This window comes from Phaseolus vulgaris, chromosome 10 (genome assembly GCF_000499845.2).
Source record: "Phaseolus vulgaris cultivar G19833 chromosome 10, P. vulgaris v2.0, whole genome shotgun sequence".
In the NCBI taxonomy this organism is placed as follows: Eukaryota; Viridiplantae; Streptophyta; class Magnoliopsida; order Fabales; family Fabaceae; genus Phaseolus; species Phaseolus vulgaris.
This window is the reverse complement of record NC_023750.2, coordinates 14514128-14529377: the sequence shown is the minus strand read 5'-3', so window position 1 is coordinate 14529377 and position 15250 is coordinate 14514128. Positions and strand designations below refer to the sequence as shown.

Below are 15250 nucleotides of genomic sequence, written 5' to 3'. Positions count from 1 at the left end.
ATTGTAGGATGAAGATTGTATGGAATTGAAGTCATACGTTTTGGATAATGTATGTACTAATGTTTGTTTGTGTATTAAGTATTGATGTTTATGTGGTAACAAAGATCTCTGAGCTTCACCTGATGAGCTAAGTCACATAAACTAAGATATCAAGTGATGGGAAACTGATGAGAGAGTTCATGCACACCGTGACATATGAGATGCACGACTTGAGTTGTATTGAACTTACACTGATCCTTTCTCTTAGATTCATTGGTAATCTAAGTCTTGGGTATTGGACCAGGTGTTAGTCTCTGGTAGGACTTACTTAATACGGGTCCATTGTTGGATATCCTGGATGTGTATATTCATATGGGATCTATATGGTTGTTTTATGTTGGGATTTGAAGAAGATTGAATAATTGAAAAATTGATCAATGTAATTTGGTTTGCTCTTTTGATTGAATTGTGTATATTATAAAATTTTACTTTCACTAGTTTACCCTTTCTTTTCTTATTGTATTGGAAACTGCGATAACTATATTATGTACATGAGTAGATGATCATACAGGTGGTGGAGGTTCTGGAGGACTTTAGGATGTTGTTTTGAACCTTATATTGTAAATATTTGTATTTGTATAAGTCTTAGTCATGTATTATTGTATTAGAAATGTTTTGAAAAACTCTAAACTTGTAATAACACGAATAATAATAATAATTGTTCTGAGATAAATAATAATATTAATAATAATAATTGTTTTTACAATTTATTTGAGATCAAATATTTTCTATCAAGTCCCTTCCGTCTTCTCTCTCTTAAGTTCTTTCGTTGTTCTATCGAGTATGTCCGTGAGGGTGAAGTACCGGTAAAGACACTTTGACGCTCAAATCAGCTGAAGTATATATCTGAAACTTTAGTTCAAAATTGAAATAGTCATTACCTTTTACCATATGGTTCCCTCTTATTTATACTTTTCTATTGAGTTTTATGTTGTGTAAATATTAGCATAGACCAAATAATCCATTAATCATGTTTTATCTTTTCTAATCAAACTTAATCTATTTAATTTGTAGATTAACATGATACTAGTTTTAACCAAAAGGTTGTGATTCTGTATAAGGTGATCAAATTTTCGATTTCTTGTTTCTTGATATAATAATAAGAAGAAAATGATGCGAGAGACCATAGCAGAAACCAAAACACATATATATACAAATGAAAAACTAGTACTGAGTAAATATGAAAAATAAAAAACCTGTAAAAATTTGTTTGAGGGGTGAAAAGGAATATAATAGCATAATTCAGTGCATTCCTAATTTGTTCATGAAATCACCCCACTCAATGCATATTTTCTACCAAAGTTGAGAAATTTATGTGAAGTCTAAAATTTGGAGAATAAAAAAAATTATTTTTTAAAGCTATGAACTTTTTCAAGAGGACCATGAAAGGGAGGGGAAGACTCTTGCGAGAAGAATACTTATTTCGAGAATAAAATGAAACATAAACCTTATCTGGAGAAAGGCTAAAAATCTTGGAAAGAAAAAAGAACATGATAATAAACCAAAAAATTGTCTTCTACAATATCTAAATAAGAAAAATGAAGACTTTAATTTGCAAAAGTTTTGTTCTAAATATTGAGAGAAATTGCAAAGAGAGAGGTTGTAGTTGGAGGTTAGAAGAAAGAGGAATATGTTACATAGGTTGGAGAAAATTTGGGATGAGAGAAAGTTATTCTAATGGAGCATGAGAGGTAGTAGAAGGCGAGGAATGTATTTATACTAAATTGAATGTGATAGTGAGAAAAGGAAGAGTTAAAACATTTAATTTAGAGAAATAAATTTATTAAATGAAGGATTAAAATAATTTATTTTTGAGAGAGAAGTTTATTAAATTGACAATGAAACATTTTATTATAGTGAGAGAATGAGATATTTCTTGTATAAAATCATTATTGTAGAAAGATAAACTCATAAATAATGTGATAAGATAAGCGTTATTTACTTATGTCCTACCTACTACACTATAATACAATATATTAAGAATAAGGTAAGTTCAAACATTCAATATCTTGTGACTACAGTGACTATAAGCGTGTATGAATTCCCTCCCTTAGCAGCTTCTCACCATATACGTTACTTACTAAAGTGAAGTTATATGATATTTGTTAAACATAAGTTTTTCATACTTAATGTGCCATCAAGCAACAACTCATACATTATCATAAGTGTATGACATCAATTTCATACAATTTTCATTATTCAGATACAATTCATACCATTCAATCACATAATATTCAAGAAGCTTTTCAACAACAAAAAACACTTAATTACCAAATTACCAAAATCTAATAACATATAATCAAACTATTTCATCAAATAACATTCGTGCAAGAAATTTTTTAACTTGGAATCACGTCCTCTTCACATCCAGATCTTCTAGTCTAGGATACTATTGAAGTTAACTTTCCTTACCTTAAATTATTTATTCCAATGAAAATTCTAGTTCAAGCAGGAAAACCACCCCAAAATCTGATGACCTAGAGTAAGTTGTCCAAACATAACAGTTGAGATAATCACTTTTATCAACTGACCATTTTAATATCGATGACCAAATCCTAAGTAAAAAAAAAAGAATAAGAGATATTTAGAGTAAATAGAAACGAACTAAAATAAAAGAGTAGAAAAGTTGAGAGAGAGAAAAAAAATCCATGGAGTTGTGTTTTGTGTTAATTTTTAGGTATAATTACTTTTTTATCCCTACATTTAGAGTCAATATTCAATTTACTACAATAGTTATTAAAAAAATTCAATCTAGTCCTAAATTTTTTTTAAAATGCATTTAAGTTGGTCCTTTGTTGTTAACTTTGGACTAACAATGTTAAGTGTACTTATGATGTGACATAGATAAGTACAAACATAGATTGTGATTTGTTGTATCATAAACCTCCTTCCCACATCAAAATAAATTATTAAACGAATGATTTATTTATTTAATGTTAGGTTCATCTCTTTAATGTCTTAAATTGCTTATTTTAATCTTTAATTTACTTAAAATGCGTTATATTAGTATTTAGTTCTAAACATAAATAACTTTCTAATGTTTACTTCTCTATAAATTAAAACTAGTTTATGGAAAGCTAGTTTTGTATAATTTATTTTACGTAGTTTTTCTACATTTTTATTTTTAACATCAATCTTATTTTTTCTTTTATATTTTTCTCTTTTAAAAGTGTTTAAGGATAAGTTTATTCAAACAAACCTGATGTGAAAATGGACATTTTCCCTAACTCCATGTGGAAAATAATAAAATTTCCATTACTATTAACAGCTTTAGTTTTTATACCAACAATTCTAACAACAATGTGCTACTATATATAAATAAACATCACCAAGTCTTATTATCATAAAAATAATATATTTAATTGTTTTTTACTATTTTTTATAACTCCACCTATTCTCATACAATTAAGTAGACTCCGCCAATATTCAGTAACATAAATATTAATAGTAGACTAGCTCTGTTTATATTTTTATAATAACATTTTCTAAATAATATAATAAAAATGATGTTATTTATCGTTTTATTGTTAAAAGAATTATCATATCTTTATCAATTCATTCCTCATAATTGGAGTATATTTAGTAAACTAATAAATCAATTATTAGTTTATTTGAGAAACTTATAAGTTAGTTTGACCAACACAAAAGTTGAGATATGAGAGATATATAACAAGCCTCAGTCTCTACTATCAAAATGGAATAAAAACACTCTTCCTTACCGTAATTAGAACAGTGTACAACTGGGAAAACAGGGATTTCAGCAACAACTTTTACACTATTTGATCATAGAATATAAGTATTGTTGTATATTAGTAGCCAAGCCCATTACAAGACTGGCTAATGGAATGCAGATCAAATAACAGAGACAATCAGCAAGAAAATGGATATCTCCTTTAGGATTCCTGAATCAGGTAACTAATACCGTGTATCTCAGCAGGAAAAATAAGGAAATAACAATCTAACAGTAATTGGTAGCAAGCTACCAATCCAGAGCCACAGGGCCTCTACAATTCACGTTTACAGTGAATCCACTTCTAACAGAATCCTCGATACTCTCTCTCTCCTCTAACCACCTATATATATTACTAATGCTTATACCCCTTATATCCTCCATACATATCAAGCCTGATTCAGGGCCACGTCATTCCTCTTAACCCCTCTCTTATTCTTCCTCTCATACACTCTCCAAATCTTGGGCTTAGGACCATATTCCTGGCCCAGTTGTACCTCAGCATTTCTATCAATGCCACCCGCATCAGAAATGACCTTGTCCTCAAGGTTAAATTCTGGAAATTGACCCCTCAACACAGCATTGTCCTCCCATGTGACATCATCAATAAATTTATTCTTCCATTGGATCAAACTTTGAGGAATGGAAACTCCTTCCTGAACTGTTACTCTGAAGCCCAAAACCTTTACTGGATATATCTCTTCTTCAGCAACAACCTCTAATTCTTTAGGCAATTCTCCCAGGATATGGTAGTTCCCAACTGCCTTCTTTAATAAGGATATGTGAAAAACAGGATGAATTTTGGAGTAGTCAGGTAGTTGAAGCTTATAAGCAACTTCTCCAACCTTCTCAATGATCTTGAAAGGACCATAAAAACGTGCTGCAAGTTTCTAATTTATCCTTCGGACAACTGATTGTTGCCTATGGGGCCTCAATTTTAAAAACACCCATTCACCAATCTCGAACTGCAAATCCCTCCTCTTCTTATTGGCATACACTGTCATTTGCTGCTGGGCTTTGAACAAGTGCTTCTTAAGTTGATCCAAAGCCTCATCTCTGTCTTTTAACTCCAAAGCAACTGCAGCTACCTTTGTTTCATTGCTCAAGTATCGCAGCAATTTAGGAGGTTGTCTCCCGTACACAACTTCAAAAGGGGACTTACCTATAGACACATGATAAGTAGTGTTGTACTAATATTCAGCCCATGGCACCCAATAGGCCCAAGTCTTGGGTTGATCAGCCGCAAAACACCGAAGATAGCTTTCAAGACACCTATTGATAACCTCGGTTTGCCCATCTGTTTCGGGATGATAGGCGGAGCTCATTTTGAGTGTCGTACCCTGCAATTTGAACAATTCCCTCCAGAAATGGCTCACAAACAAGGGATCTCTATCACTTACAATGGAACTAGGAATTCCATGAAGTCGCACCACCTCCTTAACAAAGACTTCTGCCACAGACTTGGCAGTATAAGGATGCTTCAATAAGATAAAATGACTATACTTGGATAGTCTGTCTACCACCACAAAAACCGCTTCAAAACCTCTGGATTTAGGCAAGCCAGTCACAAAGTCCATGGAAATATCCTCCCATACAGCATTGGGAATAGGTAGAGGTTGTAAAAAACCCCCTGGAGTAGTTGCATCATATTTCTGTCTTTGGCACACATCACATGCTCGTACATAATCCCGGATGGATTTCTGCATTCCCACCCAGTAAAGATTCTCTGCAATACGCCTATAAGTCCTCAAAAATCCAGAATGGCCGCCCATAGGAGTTTCATGAAATTCTTTCAACAATGAAGGAATAGAGGGAGATTTAGCACCCAATACCAAACGGCCCTGGTACAATAAAACCCCTTGCTGCACACTATAACCCGGTTTAGCCATAGGATCTTTTATCACCTCCGCCATTACCTTCTGAACAGATTCATCATTCCTCACTTCTTGTAGTAGCTTATTACTCCCTAACCATATAGGAGTGTGCACCAGTGCAGAAAATGCACCCTCATCATAGCAACGAGACAAGGCATCAGCAGCTTTGTTTTCGAAACCCGGTTTATAACGCACTTCAAATTGATAGCCTAACAACTTTGCCAACCAGCACTGTTGGTCAGGAGAGGAAATCCGCTGCTGTAAAAAATGCTTCAAACTCCTATGATCAGTGTACACAACAAACTCCTTGCCCAATAAATAATGCCTCCAATGTTGAATGGCAAGGACTAAAGCCATCAACTCCTTTTCATAAGCAGTTTTCATCAAGTTGTTGTCAGACAAAGCTTTGCTAAAATAAGCAATTGGTTGTCTGTTTTGCATCAACACAGCACCTACTCCTCTCCCTGCAGCATCGCATTCAATTTCAAAGGGCACAGAGAAATTAGGCAGCAAAAGAACAGGAGATGTTGTCATAATTTTCTTTAACCTCTCAAAAGCTTCCTTAGCAGCCATACCCCAATTGAAACCATCTTTCTTTGTCAATTCGGTCAGAGGTTTGGCAATCTTGCCATAATCCTTGACGAACTTCCTGTAGTATCCAGTCAAACCCAAAAACCCACGCACTCCTTTAACATTCTTAGGTTCAGGCCACTCCAAGATGCATCTAACCTTTTCTGGATTCACAGAAACCCCTGCACCAGAAATTATATGACCCAAGTAATCTACTTGCAAACATCCAAATTTACATTTAGCCATGTTAGCAACAAAACACTGATCCACTAACACCTGTAGCACTTGTTGAAGTTGTTGTATGTGCTCCTTTTCATCCTTGTTGTACACCAATATGTCATCGAAAAATACCAACACAAACTTTCTAAGAAATGGCCTAAAAATGTCGTTCATTGTGGCCTGAAAAGTGGCTGGTGCGTTCATCAATCCGAAAGGCATCACAAGATATTCGTAATGACCATTGTGAGTCCTAAACGCAGTTTTGTGCACATCATTCTCATGCACACGTATCTGATGATACCCTGATTTTAAATCAATCTTCGAAAAAATTGTTGACCCATGTAATTCATCCAACAATTCATCCACAATGGGTATAGGGTATTTATCCGGGATAGTTACTTTATTGAGAGCTCTATAATCCACACACATCCGCCATGTTTGATCCTTCTTCTTGACCAAAATGACTGGGCTAGAGAAAGCGCTCATACTGGGCTGAACAACCCCTGCCTGCAACAGCTCTGCTACTTGTCTCTCAATTTCAGATTTTTGGTGGTGAGGGTATTTGTATGGCCGCACATTGACTGGACCACAATTAGGTAACAAATTGATTCTATGCACCTGATCTCTTACTGGAGGTAGTGTTAACTTGTCTGTAAACACTGCAGGAAACCGCTCCAATACTTCCCGCACACTGTTTTGACCCAATTCCATTGCATGCTGCTTCTCTTCCAATTGAGTCCACCACCCTTCACCATTCCACCCCGCTCTTGGCCTGTCAAGAAGGAATTGAGACAGCCATGTCGAACCTGTCCTTTTCCTTGACCCTGTAATGTTACCAGCTCCCCATTATGCCAAAACTGCATAGATAAATTTTTCCAGTCCATTACCACTTTCCCCAATGTGCTCAACCATGATATACCGAGAACCACATCTAACCCTCCTAATTCCAACACCAGAGCATCTATTACAAAGAGCCTAGACCCCAGAAAAAGCTTAATTCCTTTACACGTGCCTTCGGACATAACCCGATGGCCATCCCCAAGCTTGATTCTCTTAACAGTAGTAGGGCTTACTGGTAGTCCCAATGCGGAGGTCAATTCAGGTGAAATAAAATTGTGGCTAGCTCCACTATCGACCAACACCTCCACAACCACATCAGCTAATTGTGCCTCCAACTTCATGGTATTATATTCTCCCATCTTTCCCAGAACCCCAATAATTTTGCACTCCGCCTCTGGTTCTTCCTCCTCCTCGGCATCTTCTACCTCCAACGCTACTATTTCTCCGTCTTCATTCACTGTTTCTCCTTCCCCCAATATCAACACACGTAGGGAGCGTTCAGGACATTTGTGCAAGGTTGGGTGATACTTACCACCGCACTTAAAACAAAGCCCCTTTGCTCGCCGTTCCTCCATCTCCTCACTTCGCACTCCCCGCCACCGTTCCGAAGCTCTACCGCGGCGGTCGCCGTCGCTCTTCCGTCCCGTCGAGCTCAGCGATGAAGTTGGGTTCGCGTTCGACCCAAAAGAGCTCCCTGTTTTTGCCGGGTTGGGCCAACTTAAGTTTCCGGGTCTATTCATGTCCTTCTGGGTCGGGTTAAACCCACTACTGAACTTAAGCCCACTTTCTTCTCTTCGGCCCACAAACCTTTTCCCCACAGCTTTTTCACCCTCGGCCTCGTCTTCCTTAATCTCCTCCTCAACATCCTTAGCCATCCTCATCATCTGCATCCGATTAGAAGGATTCAGAGTTCTCACCCTTCGTCGGATCGGAGGTTTCAACCCACTCATGAAGTATCCTAAGTATTGCTCCTTCGGCAATCGACCCACCTGCGAGGAAAACAATTCAAATGCTTCAACAAACTCTTCAACTCTTCCAGTTTGACGGAGCGTGGATAATTCTTCAAACGGGTTTTCCAATCTCCGGCCACCGTAACGTGCGATCAATGCCCTTTTGAGTTTTTCCCATGATAGCTGATCTTCCGTCTCCATCAGTAAATTGAACCAATGGATCGTGGGACCTTCCATGCTCAAACGTGAAAGCTTCACCCGCATATCCTCCGGTGTGTTCTGGACATCGAAATATATTTCCGCACGAGTTATCCAAGCCACTGGATCTTCGCCATCAAACAGTGGAAGCTTCACCTTCTTCCCGGCGAGTCGAGACTCACTCGAAGGCGAATCACCACCCGAGTTTCCACTCGATGCCTCTCCTTCTCTATTTCCCTCCTTCAGTTTGCTTAGTTTCGCGAGAACTAGACTCTGCTGCTGCATCTATTCGGACTGGAGCTGCATCTGTCGAACCAATGCGTCGAGCGTGGAGGTAACATGTCCCACTTGGGTCTCCAAAGCGTCAATCCGATCACCCATCTTAGGCGTAGGTGGCTTCCTTGGCATCGACGGTCTTCTCCGGGCTGGGTCTTGATCCGGCAGGTCGGACCAATTTAATGGAATGCAGATCAAATAACAGAGACAATCAGCAAGAAAATGGATATCTCCTTTAGGATTCCTGAATCAGGTAACTAATACCGTGTATCTCAGCAGGAAAAATAAGGAAATAACAATCTAACAGTAATTGGTAGCAAGCTACCAATCCAGAGCCACAGGGCCTCTACAATTCACGTTTATAGTGAATCCACTTCTAACAGAATCCTCGATACTCTCTCTCTCCTCAAACCACCTATATATATTACTAATGCTTATACCCCTTATATCCTCCATACATATCAAGCCTGATTCAGGGCCACGTCATTCCTCTTAACCCCTCTCTTATTCTTCCTCTCATACACTCTCCAAATCTTGGGCTTAGGACCATATTCCTGGCCCAGTTGTACCTCAGCATTTCTATCACTGGCATATATTGATTCATATGTCAAGGCTATCATATCATATAAGCATAGTGAAAGCAAAAGCTAATGGCTTTTTATCTATGAGCAGATTCAAGTGAAGAACTGTAAATGGAGCCTGGGTGAACTCCAAACAAATGCATATCGCTTGCTATTTTCATTTAGAGTCCAAGAATCTTGTAAAGGGATAAACTAGAAGATTATAGTGTAATGTTTAGTCGAAAAATGGCCAAAGCCTTATACCACAATGTTCTATATTACAATTGACAAATAAAATTCAACAATGACTTCGAAGATGCTGCCGATATAAGTCATGATGGATGAAACATAATAACCAACAATTTTTACTATACTACAAAGCTTACGGCAAAGAAACAATAATTTAAAACACATCTTTTTGTGAGTGAAGTGATATTACTGGCAAGAGATTACTATTGTTGTCTATGTAAAGAAAATTTCATCATAGACAGTGGCAGATAACGATCTAGAATATAAAGCAACTTTGTATGGTCTGATATGCTAATAAACTACATTTTAAAGAAGCTTAAAAGAAAAGAATTACGGTGTGCTGAAGATATAAACAAGATGGATATAATATTATTTTAGAAAATCACCTGTGCACCAGGTGCTTGAACTTTCTTCATTGAAGTCTTCCCGATTACTAAGGGAATAAAAGTTGAGGTAATCTTGTGGGTGCTCATCAGTAAGTTGCGTTGTCTTTAATTCTCTAGCAACTGAACTATACATTGCTTGCATCGTTTGGCCCTGTATACCAAAAACGTAGAACTGAGAATAAATATTTTCTTTTTTTGTTACATTTATGATCTTTTGAAGCACTAAGCTTTAGAAAGATCCTTTAACAGGGAGGGCACACATTAGAGAGTAAAGTGCGGCTTTAATGAAAATAAATGGTTGATTTTGATAAGATACAACCACAGAGAAAAACAAACAAGTATTTCATAGGCTCATTAGTGAGGGTTTTAGTAGAAAAAGTGCAGCAGAGGAAATGAAAAATAGCTCAAGATAAAATTTGGATATATATATATATATATATATATATATATATATATATATTCCCAACCTTCATTTGAGATGTAAACACCTCCCTCCGAAAGAAAAGAAACATGAATCATAGGGATTTGGAAAGTGACATTAAGTCGAGGTAATAAACCCGAAATATAGGAATGGTGTAGCTCTTCTAATTCCACACTATAGGTGCTTATGGGCAATATTATAAAATACAAATTCTGTGGTGAAATTTCAATATACTTGGTGACCAAAAAAACACATCAGAGTCTCTAAACAGAGTCTTACACAGAATCTAATGTTATCTAATTCAACCCTGTAACATGGGGGTTTCGCTAAGGCATTGTCAATGATATTATATAATACAATTTCCAGTCAGAAGCTACTGTGTACTTAACGGAAAATCAGGATTAATATAGAGTGTCCACAACAATTTTCATTCCCGCCATGGGTTCAATCCAGACACAATGAATAATATAACCAAACTATGTTCTGTTGAAAATAGTAAAAAACAGGTCTGCACTGATTCCGAATAAAATGAAAGAACAAGTGAAACACTTAACAAATTAAATGGCCATCGCGCTGAAACTTATAGGAAATGTAGGATTGTGAAAATCACCAGAAAATACAGTGTCAAGATCACAAAACAGATGATGCTCGGGTGTGTCATAGCAACTATCACATAGATCAAGACCTCCAATAAAAGCAGTTATCTGGCGATTATTCCCAGTAGTTAGCAATGCAATAGAAATTCACTTTATTTTTTCAATGTAGTTCAAAACATATGAAGTTGTGACCAAGTTTTGAATACCTCCAGTCATAAAATGTCATAGGCTGACTCCATGTCAGATATGTTACATTTATCCCTCATGTGTGCAGCTAAAGTATTTAATATAATCTGAATATTTTCATGTCTCAGCTTCGCCAGATCATGTGACAGAAAATGTTGTATCTGGTTTTGAACTTCAATCCAGCTGCAACCAGGTTGCTTTCTAGCACTTTTGTCCCTCATCAGCATCCTTAGTCTTTCAACCTCTTTCCATCTGCCAGCCTCAGCATGCATGTTTGACAGGGTAATGTAATTGGAGGCATTATCAGGTTCGAGTTCAAAAAGTCTCCGGGCGGCAAATATGCCAAGTTCAAGGTTTTTGTGTACACGACAAGCCCCAAGTAATGAACCCCATAATCCAGCATTTGCTTGCACCTTCATCTCCCTCACAATATTGAAGGCTTCCTCTAGCCTACCCACCCGGCCAAACAAGTCAACAAGGCAGCTGTAGTGTTCAGCCAATGGTTCAATGGCAAAATCTTCAATCATACGTTTAAAAATATCCAAACCCTCAGTCGCTAAACCAACATGACTACACGCTGACAACATCCCAATAAAAGTAACCTCGTCTGGAACCACTCTATCTGATAACATCCGACCAAAGGCTTCGAATGCCTTATTTGCGTATCCATTCAAAGCATAACCCGAAATTAAGGAATTCCAGGAAATAAGATCAACACATTCAATGTCTCTGAACACTTGTTCAGCATTTTGTACCCTTCCACTTTTAGCATACATAGTGATCAGGGCATTGTTGACAAATAAATCATTCATATAACCGCTCTTCAGAATGTATTCGTGAAGTTGCTTGCCTACTTGCAAAGCAGCAAGGTTAGCACATGCACTTAAGCCACATGCTAAAGTTGATTGATCGGGTTTATTTCCCAACTGGCCCATCATAACCAAACTCTTAAGAGAATCCGAGTAAAGATTATTTTGTAGGAAACCAGCAATAAGAGAATTCCAGGAAACTAAATTCTTTTCCCTCATGGCCTGAAAGATCTTTGTTGCTCTATCCATATGTCCTGCCTGAGCATATCCAGAAATCATAGTATTCCATGAAACAACATTCTTTACCGGCATTTGTCTAAATAAATTGAGAGCTTCATCCATTCTTCCACTCTGGGAATAGCCTGCAATCATCATGTTCCAACAAATAACATCAGGTGCATGAATTTGACTAAACATTTTATTAGCCTCATCTATATTTCCATTTCGTATTAATCCATACATCAAAGCCGTTTTTGCTGCAATGTCTTTGCAAGGCATCTGATTGTAAACTTCACGTGCTTCATCAAGCTTACCAACTCGAATGTACCCATTAATTATTGTAGTCCATGAGACACTATCTTTATGTGGCATTTTCTTGAACAGCTTATCAGCTTCATCTATTTGTAACTCCTGGACATAGGTTGCAATCATTGCATTCCAGGAAACCACATTCTTTCTGGGAATCCTGTCAAAAAGTCTTCTAGCCTCTATAATCTTTCCGTATCGTGCAAAGCCACACAGCATTGTAACCCAGGAGACAACATTAGGATTTGGAATATTTTCAAACAATTGCCTCGCAGAACTAAGGTCACCACTGTTAACATATCCAGCCACCATCAAATTCCACGAGACCACATTCCTCTTCGCCATTTTCTCAAAAAATCGCAATGCTAAAAGCATTTTCCCATTTTGTGTATACCCAGCCAACATTGAGTTGTAAGAAACCAAATCCTTTGCCGGCATCTGGTCAAACACTTTCTCAGCATCATTGAACTTGCCCTTCTTTGCATAACCAGCTATCATTGCATTCCAACATGCAGTGTCCAGCTTATCAGGAACCAACTCAAGCAATTCTCTAGCCTTATCAAGCTTCCCGCTACGTGTATAGCAAGTTATCATCAAAGCCCATGAAAAACTGTCTCTTTCAGGCATTGCATCAAACAACTCACTGGCTTCTTCAACCATGGTGTTGTGAAGATATCCAGCAATCATGGAGTTCCAAGAAACAAGGTTTTTGGGGGACATTTTATCAAACAATTGTCTAGCATGACTGATTCTAGCATTTTTGGCTAACATGGATATCATGGAATTGTATGTTACAAGATTTTTGTGGGTCATGTTAGAGAAGATTCTGAAGGCGTCTTCAACTCTTCCCAGTTTCCCAAGATGAATAATCTGCAGATTATGGCTAATAACATGATTTGCCGCTCTACCTATCGATCTAATTCCATGCTTAAGTTTCATCGTAGCAGACGGTGTCTTACAAGGTTGTCGCCGACAGCGAGGAGATCAAAATCCAAATCCACGTCCTAAGTCAATCCAAGAACAACGTTAAATGCCTAGGGTAAGCACGGAGTTGTCCACGTTGGCCATCTAAGCGATGGCATCATCCAAAGATCTCTCTTCGAAGATGGAATCATCGCAATTGGTGTTGGACACCACCACCATTCTCTCCTACTCATCCTCTGCATCAGTGCAACTCCTGCTTCTTCAGTTGTACAATTTAAAACCTAACACCCATAATTTAAACTTTCAGATTCAAACTTTCTGAATCACTCAATCTGAAATTTTCTGAATTACTGAATCTAAAATTTTCTCAAATGAGGCGGAGGAAGAATTTATAGGACGTAAAAAAGAAAGAGCCCTTCAACCATTTCGCCCGTGGTCAACCAGCTCAACTCCTACCATCCACCCACAACCACCACATCAATCACCACCTCAACCACCACTTTACCACTCCCTCTTCCTTTTTTTCCCCTCTCCCCACCCCATTTCCCAATCCGCCGTTTCCCAGTTCTCCTCTTCGATTCCCTCGCCCTCTCCGCCTGGAAAGCCACCAGCTTTTCCACTTGGTTCCTCAGGGACCGGACCGAGGCCTACATTGTTGACCCACCCATACCCTCTATCTCTGATTCCACTTTTGTTGCTCATTGTACCCCTAAGGAGCATTCTTTGAAACTCACAGCGCAAATCCCATCTTGGTTTTTACCCAAGTTTTTTTCCACCCAATTCGTTCGTTGTTGAGTTGCCCTCGGTTTTCTGGCGTGAGGCTTGGAAGTACGGGGAACGGGCGTTCAGGTACTACCAGTTTTGTGCTTAAATATTACAAATTATGTTGACTAGTCATTTAAGTAGTAAAACATTGTTTAAGTTTGTCATCCAACTTTGTTAAGATGTTGTTTGGATAATCTCTTTAGCAAGAACTTCTACGAGAAGGGAATTATAAAAAAAATATCTATTTTCACAAGCTTGAAATAGTTTATGCATGTGCTAATCTGTAGGAACTCTCTTCATTTAGCTTCTCTAAGAGTTGATGTTGATTTTAGCTTTTGCATCATGGAGAAGTTTAATTCACTTTTATATTATTATTTTTTTTCTATTTAGACAAGGAAAATCTTTAACTTAGGACAAGGACTAAACTCAAATAGTTGTGAATTATGTTGTACATGATCAAATAGTTTTCTGGTTAGACAGTGAAATGAAACACAGTCATTGAGGAGATGAGATATGTCTTTATTAGGATGAAAGTGAGTGTTTATGTTACTGTTTTTAATAGATAGATCTGTTAAATTTGGATTTGCTGTTAAGAAGGAATGTTGGTTAGTATAATGTTGCCCAATTGTTACATATAAGGAAGAGTCGGTGTGTAATGTTGTGTGTATAAGGTGTTTGAGGAATTGATTTAGCCTTATGAGTTCACTAGTGATTAATGTGTGTATTCTGATTCTGCACTTCATCTAAGATTTTGTTTCTGAGTTTTTCACGATATTAAATTACCTTCAATTCAACAAGCACACAATATTCTGAAGTGGAGTTTCTAACTTAGTACAAACTTTTTATTCATTTTCACTTACTTTTTCTCTAAATCTAAATAACTTCACTTTCCATTAACTTCCCCATTCTTTATTTCCTTTTCCATTTAGAATCAGTATGATTCATTCCCTCCTATGAGCCAGAAGGAAAACAGTATCCAGATGGTCATTCTATAACTCAAGTAGAACTACAATTCTATAGATAACATAGAAATATCTTGATTGCAGACAGAATTTTCAACATGGATTTGTTCTCATACTTGTATGTTAAGGTCCACCTGTGGAATCTAAACCTTATGATCTAAGTCAATCAAC

The 15250-nt window shown here is 37.3% G+C and overlaps 1 protein-coding gene across 4 annotated transcripts; it reads right to left on the bottom strand.

Moving 5' to 3' along the window:
- Positions 1-2206: 2206 nt before the first annotated feature.
- On the bottom strand, positions 2207-14189 carry LOC137818707 (pentatricopeptide repeat-containing protein At4g02750-like). 4 transcript variants are annotated; one of them, XR_011082127.1, is made up of 4 exons: positions 11115-14189; positions 10923-11016; positions 9892-10042; positions 2456-2594 (listed from the first exon to the last, which is right to left on the bottom strand). XR_011082127.1 is itself a non-coding variant. In XM_068622278.1 (2 exons), exon 1 carries the CDS (start codon positions 13365-13367, stop codon positions 11121-11123), a length of 2247 nt encoding a protein of 748 aa, XP_068478379.1. In that variant the 5' UTR covers positions 13368-14189; the 3' UTR covers positions 9676-10042; positions 11115-11120. The 4 variants fall into 4 exon arrangements, 1 of the variants encoding a protein (XP_068478379.1); XR_011082128.1 differs by lacking the exon at positions 10923-11016 and having other exon boundaries at positions 2207-2594; XR_011082126.1 differs by lacking the exon at positions 2456-2594 and having other exon boundaries at positions 9676-10042.
- Positions 14190-15250: the final 1061 nt, after the last annotated feature.

Bases quoted from the DNA above. Each gene is read 5' to 3' on its own strand.
- LOC137818707 (XM_068622278.1), bottom strand. From the start codon at position 13,367: ATGAAACTTAAGCATGGAATTAGATCGATAGGTAGAGCGGCAAATCAT.